The 13,782-nt window shown below is 37.5% G+C and overlaps 1 protein-coding gene across 2 annotated transcripts; it reads right to left on the bottom strand.

Moving 5' to 3' along the window:
• Positions 1-1,961: 1,961 nt before the first annotated feature.
• On the bottom strand, positions 1,962-13,510 carry LOC311073714 (snaclec 1-like). Of its 2 annotated transcripts, XM_084099654.1 has the most exons (3): positions 13,441-13,510; positions 12,696-12,734; positions 1,962-4,768 (listed from the first exon to the last, which is right to left on the bottom strand). In XM_084099654.1, exons 2-3 carry the CDS (start codon positions 12,730-12,732, stop codon positions 4,413-4,415), a joined length of 393 nt encoding a protein of 130 aa, XP_083955780.1. In that variant the 5' UTR covers positions 12,733-12,734; positions 13,441-13,510; the 3' UTR covers positions 1,962-4,412. The 2 variants fall into 2 exon arrangements, 1 of the variants encoding a protein (XP_083955780.1); XR_014604204.1 differs by lacking the exons at positions 12,696-12,734; positions 13,441-13,510 and adding an exon at positions 7,586-7,963.
• Positions 13,511-13,782: the final 272 nt, after the last annotated feature.

Here is a 13,782-nt window from a genome sequence, read left to right as displayed (position 1 = left end):
AGCTGAATGTTCAGCATCATTACTCCAGTCTTCAGTGTCACATGATCCTTCAGAAATCACTCTAATATGATGATTTGATGCTCAAGAAACATTCATTATTATTATCAATGTTGAAAACAGTTGTGTACAATTTTATTTGCAAAATTCTTTGATGAATAGAAAGTTCAAAAGAACAGCATTTATTTAAAATAGAATATTTTCTAACATTATAAATGTCTTTACTGTAACTTCTGATCAGTTTAACTCATCCTTGATGAATAAAAGTATTGATTTATTTTATTTCTTTCCCCCAAAAATACAAATAAAATTCTTACTGACCCCAAACTTTTGAATGGTAGTGTTTAATGTTACAAAAGCTTTAGATTTCAGATAAATGCTGTTCTTTTGAACTTTCTATGAGACCTGTTCACTAATATACATCTATTATTCTAGTTCTATACATCATGTGGAAAAGCAGTGTTTGAAATACAGTATAATAGCAGCTACTAGTGAAACCTCATGTTTGTTAAATGGGGCTTGGCAAACCATTTAATGTTGCATTTCTGCCATCTACTGGATGGAGAGTGAAGCGAAGATCATCAATCATCATAAAATCAATCATTTATTTATAAAGCACTGTATTTAAAAACTGCACCAAACTGCTGTTAATTTCCCAACAATAAAGTATTTATTGTTTATTATATAAATTTTTTGCCAACTGTTCATGATAAAAAATGTTAAACAACAGACATTATTTATCCAGGGATGCAAAATACTACTGACCTTGAATTTCTCAGATTTTAATGTCATTTGCATTTTTTTTTTGTCACAGTGTAGTTCCTGATTGTGTGTGATGAGCATCAACATAGCAGTTTTCAGAATATCAGACATAAGATAAGAGTGAATGCTTGTATATTGTGCTTTCCTTCAGTGATGTCACTTGTCTGCGAGCATTGTTGGCTGATTTTATGGTAGGCTATAGCTCAACTTTACTGATATTAAACTGTCCCGTATGGAAAAGAGCAGAGTAAACATTCAACAAAATTTGATTTGCTTTGAACACCATGAAAAGACCAATTATTACATAAACAAGAATGTACATAAACACTTTCAGTCACTTTCACCTTCATTGTGAGCTCATTCAAGCTCATTCAAGCGTTCTCCTCCCTCAGGGACCTGTGCATCATGTGTTGATCTCTGAAATCATGCATCTGTGCTACTAAACTCAAAGATCTTAAAGAACACTCAGTTTTGTACGTCAGAATAAATGTTAAGCATGCGACAAAATAGATCAGATTCACAGGAGATGATGGTCAGACAAAAGACATCAATGACAAATGAAATTTCTTCCAAAGCTTTATTTTCTCAGTAAGAAATGAGTATAAATCACAAACCGACACAAATCCAGCAAAGAAGAAAATCACTGACATTCAAAATGTATGTAAATACAGATTAGGGTTAGGGTTAGGGCTGGGTGTTGACATAAATTTCACAATTTGATTCAATTCCAATATCTTTGTCGATTAATGTAAAAATATCAGGTTTGGTAAATTTTTTATCAAAAGAAAACAAATCTCTTCTTTAAACTATACCATTAATAAACATTAACAACTGATATCCAAACACTTAACCCCTTAACTGTCACCCCTCTTTTTGAGAATGAACGTGAAAATGCACTATCCAAACTTAAATGGTTGTAATTCAAGAATGATTTGGAATATAGACCTATGTTTGGACTTGTTTTAAAGACACTCAGCAGATTATTGCTGAAGCGAAAGCATTAAAGTATGAAAAAGTTATGGAAGTTTAAATTTACTGTAACTCAAATGTACTGTAATAAACATATATATATATATATATATATATATATATATATATATACACATACATATATATATATATATATATATATATATATATTTATTTATTTATTTTACAAAATATTTTTTACTATAAAATTACTATAAAATCAAAGCCACATATCTAACCAAGATGTGTTCCAAATTTGAAGTTTTTATCACAAAAATTGAAGTTCCTATGAGATTTTGTTTAGGCGCTGTACCAAACATAGCCACAATCCATTGATTTTTTTATGCATTCTCCTGAAACAAATTAACACATTTCAGTTCTATCACAAAATAGTCGCCAAATAGAGAACCTTGAGACTTTCCGACGATATGTGTTTCGTCAAGATTAGAATAGTTTTGATTATAAAGTAATTAAAATATTTTTTGTAATATGAACACAGACACCGCCCACTAGGGGAGGAGCCTGCTGAAAGAATTTAAAGTACTATTTCCATGGTAACGCAACCTCCAATTTCAAAATGGTTTTCACAGGATGAATTTTGAGTTCGTAAGCTTTTGAAATGATACCTAACTTATGATGATTACTAATATATGTGATATATAAAAAAAGAGCGCCGAGCGTCCTGCTACTGGACGGTGACATTTAAGGGGTTAAATTTTACGTAAGGCAGTTTTTATGATAAATAAGTTAGAATAACTTTTTAATATTTTTGAAAAATAATCATTTAAACGGTGACTGTCATAAAAACGTCATAGATTGTGAATGCAACCCGGTTCCCTGAGAAGGGGAATGATACGCTGCGTCTCATTGATGCTTTGGGGAACGCCCTCAGCGGTTCAGGAGGCGACTCGAACCCCCGCAGGATGTGCTTATGAACACAGATGACTGAACCCCTGCCTCTCTGGACCTCACCAGCACCGCCTCAACAGAGGTAACGAAGAGTACAGAGCATCAAAGAGGAAAGTTTTCTCTTTCTCCTTGATCCCTGACAGATTTTGCCGCAGCATTCTCTCCATGACCACTATGGAATGACCGATGGCAGTGTTCGTCTGCTTGGTGGCCCAGAGAGCCTAATCTGTAGAGCGGCGCAGTTCAGCGACCGCCTCAGGAGACAATCCCTGCCTCTGGTCTTAGACTTTGAGCAGGTCGGCTTGGTATCCACATTAGCCTGACCCGCTGCCGTCTATGGCCTCACGAGGTGGTCTGGCATAGCTTTGAGCCGCTAATCATCTGAACTGGGAAGAGGAGTCTGGGAAAGCAACACCCCCCTCCCAAATCCCTCTGCCAGTTCGACCTACGATCCCCACGTGACGTCATAGACTGCCGTCTGCCAATGAATGTGTGGTGTGTTTACACATGCTTCAGACACCGGTCACACTGAGGGCGTTCCCCGTAGTGTCGACACCGATACGCAGCATGTTTTCATGATGGATTTATTCATTTCAAAATACATTAAATATAGAAGAATGTATTAAGTAAAAATATGAATAGTGTATATATATTTATCTATCTGCTCCTCTCTAGAGTTATTTTTCTTGCTATCTATCGAGTTTATAGTCATTGAATGGTTTTTCTGAGGTAAGCGTGACGTTAAAGCTGTTTTACTGACGTCTTTCCAAGGTTGAAACGCTGATTGATGGATTACATGAGACATGATTGACTTCAGTAAGTTGTTCTGAATCTTTCAACATTCCTTCTGATGTTCACTCATGTTTATTTGTTGCTGTAACTACTAGTAAAGAGGACGAGATGATCGGTTCTACAGCGATCTGTCACACACATTAAAGAGACATTTATTTTTTTAATATTTCATGATTAAGATGACAAACTTTGAAAGTTGAGACTTTGTTTTATATTAAAAATAAAGCATATTGTGATTATTGGATGTGAGGCTCTACAAATAATTTTTAGTGAAGTTTTGTTCATACAACAACTGAAAACACAGATTGTAGATTTAAGAATCGATTTTGGTTCATCAAAATGAGAATCGATTAAAATCAAATTCATATTTTCAACCCAGCCCTAATACAGACAGTTATTTGAGTAATTATATACCCCAAAATAATGGATACGAAGAAGGGAAGTACAGCAGCCTCAAAAGGTATTAAGACACTTGAAAATATCTGTATTTCATTGCACTAGATAAAATACAATATCAAATCAAGTGTCATCTGTGCACAAATGATGCTAGAGCTTTTCTCATGTGATTTTTAATTATTTCTTAAGTGTCCAAATACTTTTTGATGCCACTGTATACATTTATAGATCACAATTTTAAACACATTTTAACCTTCACCAGTTCATTTAACTAAAGTTCTTTAGAAGTCCAAATATTCCATGATATATTTTAATCAATATGAGGTCATTACATTTATCTATGTACATTAATTCATTTAGCAGATTCAGTTTATCCAAAGCGACTAACAAATCACATCCAATTGTATGGTAAGTACTAGATAATATGCACTAAAAAAACAAAACAATAATAAAGCAAAATGAAAGAAAATAGTAAATGTTTGAATCCATCACCACATGAATTTATCTCAGAAAAGTGAAGGTTATATAGACTTTAAATGAAGTTAATTTGGCTTGATTGAATCTTCATAAACCATTACTCGAATCTCTCACTTGGTGCAGATGAAGTTGTTTGTCTCAGTTTCAGGAAGGCTGATCCAGCGCTGGTTGCTGGTCTGAATGGCTCCGGATCTCACTGTCGGAAAGCAGTCCTCCTCCCCGGTGCCGTTACCCGGAGCCCACTGCTCATAGCACAGGGTCTGACCGCTGACCCAGAACCAGAGGCCGAGCACGCAGGAGTGACGGAGACCCAGCCACACGTGAGCGGTGGAGGCCATCGAGGTCACGTTCTTCACCCGAAGCTGGATCTCCTCAGAGTCCACCGACACCAGGTCCATGTCTTCATCTCTGCAGTATCTCAGAGCTCCTGTCCACGTCAGATTCTGTCTGATCAGAACCAGTTTATCTGCAACACAAACAGATCAAGGAACAACAACGGTCACTATTAACAAACTATTCACTGTGACTTTTGCTTCAATAAACTCCTAATTACTACTTATTAATAGTTAGTAAGGTAATTGTTAAGTTTAGGTATTGAGCAGGATCAAGGGATGTCAAGTCAAGTCACCTTTATTTATAAAGCGCTTTTTACAAAACAGGTTGTTTCAAAGCAGCTTTACAGTGATAACAGGAAAATTATACCCTGGAAATCCAGAGTTCTCGCGAGACACAAATTGAATTTGCTCAGCAAGTTACTCTGGCGTCGAGTAATAATTATTAAATCAATAAAGCTCATTAAATATGCCCTTGTATCTGAGCTGCACCAATCACATCGGGTTATCTGATATAGGCGGGCCAGAGGCGAGATGACGACAGCGTTGTGACGTCGAAGTCATTAGTAAACATTGCAAGATGGCTATGGATGAACACCAGTTGTTTGAAACGGCATTGGGCGCTGCAATGAACGAGTTAGACTTGGCTTTTTATCTAAAAGAGGAACAGAAGACGGCGCTCGAATCGTTCCTTTGCAAGAAGGGCGTTTTTGCTGTTTTGCCGAACGGATACGGCAAGAGTCTAATCTACCAGTTAGTTCCGCTGGTAGCTAAACCTAAGCATATGGGGTTTATTGTTGTGATTGGTCGTAGTGTTATCCAGTGAGATTTTCAAATGCATGCTTGGTGCCGCTTCTCGAGCTGGCCGATTTTCATTAGTCGATGCCAGACCATTAATCTTACAGATTTGGGTCTGGATTTCCAGGCTAGGAAAATTATGCAACAAAGTTTGACTCCAGAAGAAAATAGCGTCACAGTCCAGCTTAAGTAAGCTCAGTGATGATTCATTTTTGTTGTAAAACAAGAAAAGAAAATAATTTCATTATTTCAAGTTCATTTATATATATAGCCACTCTGGAGAAAACCGTGAAGTCAAGGGATGTAGAATATGGTCATGCAGAATAAGGCATTAATATGTGCTAATAAACAGTGAATATCCTAGTAATATGCATGATCATAAGCTGCTAGTTTATAGTGAGAATTAGACCCTAAACTAAAGTGTTGCCACAAAAACATTAAACATTTTTAGTTAAACAACAATCCTCCCAGAAATGTAAATTCTGTCATCGTTTACATGCACTCGTGTCGTTCCAAACCCATAAGACTTTCGTTCATCTTCAAAATGCAAATGAATATATTTTAATGAAACCTGGTTGCATAAACATAGCCATTATGTTAAGACAGTGTCTTAAGTTTTAGTATGTGTCACATGCCTGTCCTGTCTTGTGCTGCACATGGGTGTTTTGTTATTTTGTGCTCATGTCATTGTCTGATCCCTCCCACTTGTTATCTGATTATTGTTTGAGTTCTTCCACCTGTTCCCTCCTGATTAGTTTCCCTTTATAAGTCCCCTCTTGTTTGCAGTCTGTGTCGGTACGTTGTCTTATGTTTCCTGTTCTCTGTGATTCCCCAGTAAGTTCATGTTCTGTGTTTGGTTTTGTATTTTCTAGTTATGTTTTTCCCCCCTCGTGGGTTTTGTTTTGTATTTGTTTTTCTTTTATAAATAAACACCATTCTCTGCACTTGAGTCCTCGCACCTTTTTGCATTTATCCTGCCGTGACAGTATGACCCACTAGCAGTTCGTCTCGGGCAGTCAGTCTGACTTTTCGGTATCAAATTAGGCCAGTCTATGTTTTTATGAAACTGAAAAAAGTCTTAAAGAAAGAAATGTGATGTCTAACTTGTAAGACTAGTCTCAGCGGTTTACGCAGCGAGCCCCTGAGATGTTTCTGTCCCTCCACTGGACATTCAGGCAACAAAACCTTACAAGATCCAGAACGGTCATTACAGCGTCATAAAACTAATCCATATGAGTCGAGCGGTTTAATCCAGATTCAGTTTAGGCTCTTATTCAAATCTAAAAATGATTGTCCCAAATAAAGCACAACACATTTAGTAAACACTAACGCTTGTGTGCGTCACACGCTAGAACAAACCTGATTCTTTTGTTGGAGCTTCTGTATTTACTAGATGTGAAATGTATGTGTGTTTATTAGGGTTGGGCGATGTCCCCTAAATTGGCAGTTGACGATGTTTACAGTAAAACATCGCAATGGATGATGATATCGCCGTCGGGGGGTTAATTTATAATATTATTAAAGACGTGCTTTTTTTCAATAAAATTTCAACAATAGTAATTATTAGGCAATTATTCAGCAAACAATAAATAAGTTGCAATATGGAATTAATTGTGCAGGGCTTTCACTGTGAGGTTGAGTTACCAACTAATGAGCATAAATCCTCTGTGTGTGTGTGAGAGAGAGAGAGAATGCACACAATACTTACATCTACTGTGTTTACGGGAATACTCGACTTGGCGTTTTGATATATTTCTGTGTTGGCTGTTTATGCTTGTCCGTGTTGCACTCGGAGCGCGCGCACAGCATCCTGTCAGTAGAATTCAGTTCTCTTTCGCGACTTATCACGGTTTTAATATTTCTTTTCAATATAAAGCACATCTTGCTCTTTTCTTTCTCATTCATTCATGTTTTGTTATTAATAACTTTAAACAGAATCGTCAACTGAAATCTGTGCGGATTATCAAAAATACGACACATTTAGGCTATAGGCCGTAAGGGGTCTCTGCGGCAAAAGTGAAAGTACCAGCGGGTGAAATGTTTCGAAATGTCTCTTTGCACAGCAAAACCCCCTTTTCAATAAAAGGATATGTTAGTTTATATAGCCTACTTTTACATTTTCACTGCTGTTCTAAAATAGTTTTCGTCATCACCTTAAACAAGCTGCAGCTGCTTGAATCCCAGTGCAGGAGCTGTAGGTTTCCGCAGAAACGTAAGCGGTTAGTTGATTGCTGTGGTGACTCGTGACACTCGCGAACAGCACTGAACACGCACTTTTGCCGGTACAACTTGAATATTATTATTATCATAAACTTTTCATTAACTTCGGTAGGCAGTACAACAAGGGAATTGTAATTGGCTGCTTTTTCTGCAGAGAGTCGATCTCTGTTGATGTGTCTTAATTTTTTTATCGATCGTTTGTTGGTAAAGGGTGAGAGACCTCACGAGCCACATGATTTTTCGAGCCAGATGTGCCTCGCGAGCCACAGGTTCTCAACCACTGGTGTACACGAATCAATAGATTAAATTACGTGACCATTTCACGAACTGCCGTGAAGACTGGGCTGGTCTGACGGGGTGGGGGGCGTGGCACAACCCTAGTCCATCGGCACAACCCTAGTGTTTATATGTGAATGAAAGCCTAAATGAACTGTTCGTCATATAATGTGATCGTATCTCTTCACACTCCACTCGATTCATATGGATTTGTTTGGAAATATCCACTATAATTAATAACCCAGTCAGAAATGTGTGATTAGTGTTGGGTTAAAGTTGTAGTGCACTCGTTCTCTGATTAGAGTTTCTGTTTCACATGTAGAGTTGCCTTTGTTCAGATGATTGTGTGTGTGAGAGCGTCTCCTTACCATCATAACACAGAAAGGGAAAAGATCCTGTACAAGGATCATCCACCCATTGTCCTTGGTGGTCTTTGATATCAATCGCGGTGCAGATATCTCTTCCAGAGTTGCTGTTGGGTTGACCAGCTAGCCAGTGTGTGAATGTGGAGGTGCTGTTATCTGACCAAACCCAGAGTCTGTTCAGACCGATCCAGGCCGATTTATCAGGTGAAGTTAGGTTGTGTATTATGATGTCCTTAATCTCATTATTCTCACTCTCATTCCTCACACTGGCCAGATCTGTGTGATTGTGTCTACAATAACTCTGAGCTTCAGTCCAAGTCTTTGTCACATTTATAGGGACGAATGTTTTACTGCTGGCTTTAAAAGAGAAAGACATTTGTCTAATATTGTGAAATGTAAGAGAAATAAAACACAAGAAAATATTTAAGGACAAAGAAACAAGAACATAAGGACAAAAAGACAAATTCACTAAATGCAATTATGGTTCATCATTCAAAACTAAAAGTGTTTTTTATTATTATTGTACATGAAAACACTCAATATGGTCTTTTAACACATTTCAGTGTGTTGTGATCTTACAGCTGAACTCACCATTATAGCAGATGAATTGCATTTTATTATTACAGGGTCCATCATGCCATTGTCCATCATGCCATTTTCCATCAGCGTTCATAAAAGCACAGTCTCCATCTCCTTGTGGTTGTGCTGGTGTTGTTTCCCAGTTCCTGTACTGAGACTCGTTTGCTGTGTAGAACGTGGAGTTATTCAGAGACCATATCCATGTGTTTGTGCTCCTCAGCCCAATCCAGACATGTTTAGCATGAGGGTTCACACTCTTTATGACCCGCTCTGTGTCGTCCTGATCTTGTGTGTCGGTGACTGTGGCCAGATCTGTGTATTTCTCTCTGCAGTGTTTCTGAGCTTCAGTCCAGATCATGTTCTGATTCACAAAGTGATACTGACGCAAAGCGCCTGCAGACAAACTGACCACGGCTGAGAAGAGAGAATTCACACAGATCTCAAGACTCACATCTCACCTTCTGGTCGATGACAGACATTTATGGAAGTAAAATAATGACAAATGTTTTTGAAACAAAAAAGCTTGTTGAATCGCACTACTTGAAGAAAATATGCATTGCATTAGCCGAACCCTGCTTGCATTTTTATGGGCTGAAATTCAACATGGTTGTATATTTCAGCTGTGAATATTTCAATTCAAAATATTTCACACACATTTTCACTATTAAAAATTCAATAATCCATATTCACCTTTAAGATTTCCCTTCCAAAATGTTCATTCTGTTTAAAAATACAACCTATAATATTCAACTGGCCAGTTTCAGTCCATTTTATTTTGCTTTACAAATTCGCTTCCATAAATTCAGTGGTTCAAATTCGACAGAACATTCCAACATTTGACATCCGGGAACGGCAGGAATATCAGTAGATTGCCAAAGTGTACCAATTTCGTATGTAACTTTAAAGACAGTCCCTAAATGTGTGAATATCCAGTGTCAAGCCAACTTATGCCTGTACTTCACCGGGAATCACTTAGCGTCAAACTTTGCGCATTACGTTCATATTCTGGTCCATCTGCACTCCTGTAGCCTACATCCCCATAAGGTGCGAGTTTGGTCTTTTATATCACTGTATTAGTCCATTAAGCGATGATACGTGTCCTGAGTTCTGCAGCAGCGCCGCCATATAAAGTTAAGAAAACTAAACAGCCGAGAGAAATATATGTCTATTACCTCAGATTTAACGTTTGATCTGTACATCAGCATCGGGGAATAACATTATAATCTCGATCACGGTAGAGAAAGCTGCTTACATGTGCAAAACTGTGAAGACTTAAATGTAAACACAGCTTTTGTGTCTTCATCAGCTTTTCCACATATAGCTACTACTGGCCCTGATCATCATCACAAATACTGACGGCTTGCTCCATTTAAGTTAATCTGTTTTTATGAATGAATGACTCTCTCACTCATTGCTTGATAGTTTTCTTCGTCAACAGCCGCTTGCGCCCCCTGCTGGTGAGGTCAATAACAGCTATGGAGATTATCAATCGCCAATCTACTAATATTCCTGTCGTTCCCGGATGTCAAATGTTGGAATGTTCTGTCGAATTTGAACCACTGAATTTATGGAAGCGAATTTGTAAAGGAAAATAAAATGGACTGAAACTGGCCAGTTGAATATTATAGGTTGTATTTTTAAACAGAATGAACATTTTGGAAGGGAAATTTGAAAGGTGAATATGGATTATTTCATTTTTAATAGTGAAAATTTGTGTGAAATATTTTGAATTGAAATATTCACAGCTGAAATATACAACGTGTTTAATTTCAGCCCATAAAAATGCAAGCCCTAAAAATACAATGCATTAAAATGTAAGCAGGGCTAATGCAATGCATTTTTTTTTTTGCATATTCAATGCAATTCAACAAGCTTTTTTGTTTCAAAAACATTTGTCATTATTTTACTTCCATAGACATTATCTTTCCCATTACAGGGTAATATTTGTCCTAGGCAAACTAGTCCTAGGCTTTTGGCTCAACCTCAATAAAACCACTGTGGCACAAATCTCGGGACTCTCTAGGTCAATAATTATACTTTTTTTTGTATAGCTATAGCTGGGTCATTTAGAAAAAGGGCGTGGCCAAGTCCACCCAAAATCCTATCATTCCTAGAAGAAAACTCAGAACTTTGTATCATTAGAGCCCCTTTCACACAGAGATTCCGGAAAATACACAGATAATGTGTTTCGGGATTTATCCTGGGATCGTTTGATTTTGGTTCATTCACACTGCCAGTGATTTTCCGGAATCTGTAAGTGCGTTCACACACATCCCATAAAGATCCCGTAAAGACGCGTGACGTCAGGATGTGATGTTCCACAAAGCTGGCGAACGCTCTCAGCTTCAGCGCGGATAGTAAGGAGCTCCCCGGTCTCGGCTTCATTCCAGTTTGCAGACGTTTTTTCGTTCTTTCTTTGTTGATGACGAACAATTTTTCACTTTCTTCGATTCTTTTTCTTTCACATTCTTCACTTTTTCTACGATAACTACGTCATTGCGATGGCACGTGCGTCATCACTACGACACACCCCTTACGGCACTGGTCCTGGCTTTTGTTCACACACGGCGCGTTCCGGGACTGATCCCGGCAATGTTACCAGGTCCCCATCCCGGTATCAATCCCAGGACGTGTTTGCGTTCACACAGAAGGCACTCTAGCAATTTTACAGCAATTTCCCGGGATCAACACGCTGTGTGAAAGGGGCTTAGGGGAGCACATGCGGCACGTGATTCTAAAGAAGCTTGCAAACTTTAATGGACATCGGGCCACAGCTGGAGCTTTAAGTGTTATAAAGGTGAAAAATGCTATATAATTCCTATGAAAAATTACATTTAAATGACTGAAAAAGGGTCTGCTCTACGTACAACTTTACAAAATTAGATGTGCATATGCGCCATTCTAAAGAAGCATGCAAACTTTAATGGAGATCGGACAATAGGTGGCGCTATAACTGTTAAAAAGCTTTAAAAAACATATATGGTAAATTGCCTGTATTGGCTGTAAATGGTCTTTCCCATCTGTAAAGTGTAAAGTGGTTACTTGCTTGATAAATGAAACAATACCTTTTTATGCAAGTGCTTAAAGGCCTGAAATATTTGCTGCTCACAGCTATATTTCTTATTGAATTTAATTTGAATAAATGCCCCTTAATAAAAAATTTAATTTCTGTCACTTCTGTGAACTGACCACCGCAGGGAATATGAATAATATGAATGTGTTTGTGAGTCAGCTGTCCATAACAGGCCAAAACCAGCCACAATACCAGCACAAAAACACTCTCAGCAACACATCATCTCATTATTCTAATCAACAATATATATATATACAGTATATATTAAAAAAAAATTGCACACCCCTAATGTACAGTATTATTTTTTTATTTCTTTAGGTCTTAAAAAGCCTTAAATATCCTTAAGTTTGACTTTAAAAAAATGTGTAGCAGCCGTGAATGCACAAAGGGGGCTTTATTTCAAACTGTTTTCATTTGCAAAATAGACCAAAAAACGATGCAGTCGTTCTGATATTCTGTTTTGCTCGTGTGATGTTGCTCACTATAAATATTAAAAACAAGAACTCAATCAGGGGCATTTCTGTGCCCATATCTCCAAGTTTGGTGGCATTTTTATTATTTTGGTGTTTTTGCCCCAAACTCCTCTTAATTTCTGCCCCGCTTCTGACAATCCAAATGTAGGCCTAATATTTTCATTTAATTTACCGGCATAGAAATAACAGCAGTTTGACCTGTTTCACAAAAACTGTCCATCTCACACAACACTAGAGCACTAGAACTAGTGAAGCGCTGCATGAAACACTCACTCACCTGAGAGCAGAAGAGACGTCAGTGTGATTCTCTCCATTCCTGAGGGAAAGGCAGAAAACAGACTCAATAAACCAGCTTCATTTGCTCTGAAGTGCAACAGCTCAAGTTCGTACAGAATCCAGAACTTCAGCGCATGTCATTCCTACTTGATCATTGCTGATTAGCTTCCGCATCAGTTATAAACACACATGAAGCTCCTAAAGCTGATGCGTGTCAGTTCAGTCTTACAGAACAGCTTTATGCTGCACGTTTCCGCTTTAAACCCTTCAGAATTAAATCTGGAATTGCAGTGCTAATCTACAGTGTATTACTGTAAATGCATTTTTATTATATAAAAAAAAATTACCTTTATTTTTTATTTTTGCTCTTGTACACTCTTAAATATAAAGGTTCCAAAAGTTTTTTTCTTTTTCTTATTTTTTCAGCGATCCCACAGAAGAACCTTTTTTGGTTCCTCAAAGAGCCTTTCATTCATCAGTTCTTCAAAGAACCGTGTTTTCTTAGTGTGTAAAACATTTTAAGAATCTAAAGAACTTTTTTCCGCTATAAAGAACATTTTGTGCAATGGAAAAGATTATATGGATGTTAAAGATTCTTCGTGGATCCATCAATGTCAATAAAGAAGCTTTAGTTTTGAGTAAATAATACAACCGAGCATAATTTAATACAAACACAGCTAAATCAATCCTGTTGTAATCAGTGTAAAGTTAAAACAACAGTAACTGTCTTAAACTCTGTCTCTTACCTGTCGATGTTGTGATTTCTGTGCGATTGTGTGTGTGTGTGTGTGTGTTTCTCTGTCAGGACAGACTGATATCAGGATCATCTCTCCTTCTGCTCCTCCCAGCTCTGGTTTTCCTGGAGGGAAAAACTCCCTTCTGTGGTTTATTTGTATATTTTTTTGTTTTGGATTTTTCTCTATTTTGCTTCCTTAACTTGTCCTCTTTTGAACTAATGGAAAGAAAACACCCAAAATACACATTAAGTGTTTATTTTATTGCACTTTATTTATTTGTGCATGTAGATTTCAAATACAATCCATATCTTTGGAGGCCACGAGTGTTTCTCCACTCCAGCAGCTTTACAG

Source organism: Abramis brama, assembly GCF_963993115.1.
Source record: "Abramis brama genome assembly, chromosome: 22".
Classification (NCBI taxonomy): domain Eukaryota; kingdom Metazoa; phylum Chordata; class Actinopteri; order Cypriniformes; family Leuciscidae; genus Abramis; species Abramis brama.
The sequence above is the reverse complement of the archived record's forward strand: the minus strand, read 5'-3'. Positions and strand labels throughout refer to the sequence as shown.

Coding starts and splice junctions, on each gene's coding strand:
- LOC311073714 (XM_084099654.1), bottom strand. CDS start 12,732: ATGGAGAGAATCACACTGACGTCTCTTCTGCTCTCAG. Junction 4,769..12,695: donor GACGTCTCTTCTGCTCTCAG/GTGAGTGAGTGT, acceptor TTTGTGTTGCAG/ATAAACTGGTTCTGATCAGA.